General features: G+C 40.7%; 1 protein-coding gene across 7 annotated transcripts in view; it reads left to right on the top strand.

Moving 5' to 3' along the window:
• Positions 1-3808, top strand: part of FNIP2 (folliculin interacting protein 2) — a 140446-nt gene that overhangs the window by 59390 nt on the left and 77248 nt on the right. For all 7 annotated transcript variants that reach the window (XM_017859712.1, XM_017859710.1, XM_017859707.1 and 4 more), the window contains one exon: positions 3126-3252. In XM_017859712.1, the coding sequence (XP_017715201.1) occupies positions 3126-3252 (127 nt within the window). The remainder of the gene's footprint in view (positions 1-3125; positions 3253-3808) is intronic.

Here is a 3808-nt window from a genome sequence, read left to right as displayed (position 1 = left end):
CTGTATCCATCACTTGTGTCTTATAAAATTTAAAACATTTGGATCAAAAAATGAGACAATCTGAAATACATACTTTCCCCCTCTGTGTCTTTTTTTTAATTATTGAGTAAAAAAAATATTTTTAGACTCCTGGATCAGTACAATTGTCCATGATTTTTATTTTCATCCTTTTTACATTGAAAAATAACATGAAACATTTAATAAGGTGTTATGATCATTATTAAATTTTATCTCTTCTAAAGTAGCTGTTTTCAGTTTGATATTTGAATACGTGTTATTCTTCAAAAATAAGGATTGAATGACTTGGTTATAAATTATAATGCTGTCTTGGCAAAATGTAATTATTAAGGCAAAATTGATTTAAAAGAAAATGAAAGTAAATTAAATCCATTTTTTTTTTTTTACTTTTAACAAAATGAACGTATGTACTATGTTATGATAATATATAGCTTCAGAGCCTTTTTAATGACCTCATTTTATTTATTTATTTATTTAGAGATGGAATCTCTCTCTGTCGCCCAGGCTGGAGTGCAGTGGTGCGATCTCGGCTCACTGCAACCTCTGTCTCCTAGGTTCAAGCGATTCTCCTGCTTCAGCCTCCTGAAGAGCTAGGATTATGGGTGTCCACTAGTGCGCCTGGCTAATTTTTGTATTTTTAGTAGAAACGGGATTTCACCATGTTGGCCGTGGTTGGCCAGGGTGGTCTTGAACTCCTTCCTGAGCTCCAGTGTTCTGCCTGCCTTGGCCTTATGTAATTTTAAAATTTAGTGGTCTGGGTCATAGTCATCAAACTGTGTTGGTTGTAAGTGACAGTGAACTAATTCCAGGAATAGTGCTTACTCAGGAACAGCTGGCTTCGGGTACTGCCAGGAATCTGTTTCATTCCATTGCTCACCTCTACTTTCCTCCATGCTGACTTTTGCTGACTTCATTTTCAGACAGGTCCTTACTTCATGATGGCAAAAATAGCCACCACCAACTCCAGGGTTACCACTTACAAGCTGAACAACTGAGTTTTGGGGCTGGCTCACACAGCCAGCTTGGGTCATGTGGCCATGTCTCATTAGCCAGACCTGAAACATGGACTCCCTATGGACTGTGAATAGAGGGAAAATGGTTTGAAAATAAACTTGCCATATTGTTGTCAAGATTAGGAGGAAAGGATGCTGGGCATGATAGTTTAGGGCACAGCTTGTTGAAAGAAGGTACAACCAGAACTTTATATGTTTTGCTGCAGGGATTTAAGAAAACAAATCTGCTACCCAAAAAGAACATGTTCAGTATTAGCTGCCTGAAAAAGGAGAAGACGCAAAATGCACAATTTGTGATTGAGTACCAGACACTGTATTAATTTTCTTTAAAAATCATAACATTAACAATCCTCTGAGGTAATTATTGCCATTTTGGAGCACTTACTGTGTGTCACTCTTCACACATTTCATTTAATCCATAGGGCAGCTTTGTGAGGGCAGTCTTAATATTCTCATTGTACTGATGAAGAACTAGGAGGCCAGAGGCATTTGGGTTTGAATCCAGATGTGTCTGATTTCATTTATACCATCTCCTAGTTTTACAGTTTGCTTTTGTTAGTCTGCCTGTGTGTCCATCTATCCTCCTCTGTCCCATCAGAGCTCTCCCTCAGCTTCTCTAAGCAAGGCCCCCTTTCATCTCTGGCACCTTTCCAGTCCATTGGGAAACCGGCTCAACTCTGTCCTCTGAGTATGCCACCAGTGTCTGTCCCCTTTCCCCCACCTCCGTTGCTGGAGCTCCAACCTTCATTATGAAGGGCCGGAGCTCTTATTATGAATTCTGTTTGGCCTTCCTGCTTCCAGTCTTCATCTCTTCCACCCCCATTTTCCTTAATAACCAGATTGAACTTTCAAAAAGTGCAGACCTGATCTTATCAAGCGTCTGTTTTCCTTGGCTTCTCATGGAGGGAGAGCATGATCCTGGCCCCTGCCTGCCGTCCTTTCCACCTCATGGCACTCACTCTCTGGCCTCTTTTCTTTTTCCTTCTCCAGTGCGGCAGTCTTACACCTTACCACGTCCTTCTCTGCTCCTACAGTGCACTTCATTTGTTTTACTTCTTCAGGTCTGTGTTTACATGTCACTTCAAGTCCTTAGGGACTTCTCTGTCCCTCTCCCCTACCTCTTCAATCTGGAAATCTGAAACTGTTTACTGCTCCTTTTTGTACTTTTCACAGTTTGTAGTGATACATTCAACTGTGATTATTTGCCTAATATTCCCCACTGAATCATGAACTCCTTAAGCGTGGGGACCAGGTCTGTCTGGTTAATTAACTGCTGAGTCTCTAGCAGCAACCACAGTGCCTGGAACATCACAGACACTCAAATATGTGTTGACTGGACTGATAAGTTAAAAACTGAGTATGACCAAAGCAGTGCACTTTTAAATGATTACCTTTTCTAGAGTTCTCTCACTCTCATTTATTAAGAATGAATCTGTGTTTTCCTTGGAGCAGTTTTATCCCAGTTGCTTTTGGTTTGCTTCGAAACATGCTTCCTTTCTTACTGACTGTAATTGCTAGCAATTCCGATGTTCTACAGTGATGCACTTGGTTTTTGAAACTCCTGGATTAGAGCTAGCCATAATCGGGGAAGATAATAAATTTTAGGGTATGTAATGCCTCTCAGTTTGACCTGAGTGTGGGTGAGGGAAAGAAGAGACGGCTCTACGACTTGCTCCAAATGGTTCCCTGCCCGATAACACAGAAGCTTTAACACTCCTTTAACTCGGATATGCTGTCCCCAGAACCCAGGCATCCAAATTTAGCCATCTCTGCATGTCCTTGTGATTTCTGACTGCCATCTGTGTCCAAATTGACTTTGGAAGGAGAAGCTTTCTCTTCAGTGATTTATTATTTAAAGCAGTCTTCTCAGCCCTTATCATGAAAACAGGCAATTTTCATATGGCCCACTGGAATCCGCATACAAGGCTATCTGTCCCAAGCTCACTGGTGCCCCAGTTCTGAGGGAATCACTATCCCTGCAACCTTGTGGCCTTTTGATGTGCATGCAGGCATGGTGACTGGGAAGCTTATCTGTCTGTGATCATCTCACGTGCTGCAGATGACATAACTTCTTTCTCCCTTTTTAATCCACAGTTGGTCATGTTCGGAGTTTGACCTGAATGAGATTCGCCTGATAGTTTACCAGGACTGTGACAGGAGAGGCAGACAAGTCTTGTTTGACTCTAAAGCTGTTCAAAAGATTGAGGAGGTGACAGCTCAGGTATGAAATGCTGATTTGCTTTCTCCTTCTCTTTTGTGCTTTTAACCACCCCTCTGATCAATCATTTATTAATCTATGATCTTCTCTTTGAGTTATATTATACAGTGCCATTAATGGTTCAGAAGAAATATAAGCAAGCATTGAGTCCTTTAATCAAAGCCCTACCCCCAACAGGTATGAGTATGCTCACTACTAAACACAAGTGAAACTGTTAGCAAGTAATCATGGCAGGAGCTAAGCAGTGTACTACGAATAGTACTAGAGGTAAATTTGCCAGTGAGTTGCAATCCAGTAAGATTTTGATGCCAAGTGAGTGCCCCAAATGTAATGGGAAAGCAGAACTCTAAAATTCATAAAATGATAAAAAGTGTTAGCGTGAAGATCATTCTGTCCAGTGTTTCTCATAGATAATAGTAAGTAGCACTGGGTTAAACAAAATTAAACAGCTTTACTCACTTACAGGGCTTCCATATGCAAACCTGCATTGTTATCTTCAAAAGGGATTGTTTTTCAAACCCTTCTGACCAGTGGACCTTTTATTTATTTCCCTTTTGTT

This window comes from Rhinopithecus bieti, unplaced genomic scaffold (assembly GCF_001698545.2).
Source record: "Rhinopithecus bieti isolate Rb0 unplaced genomic scaffold, ASM169854v2 scaffold_50922, whole genome shotgun sequence".
Lineage (NCBI taxonomy): Eukaryota > Metazoa > Chordata > Mammalia > Primates > Cercopithecidae > Rhinopithecus > Rhinopithecus bieti.
This window is presented reverse-complemented; position numbering and strand designations above follow the sequence as displayed.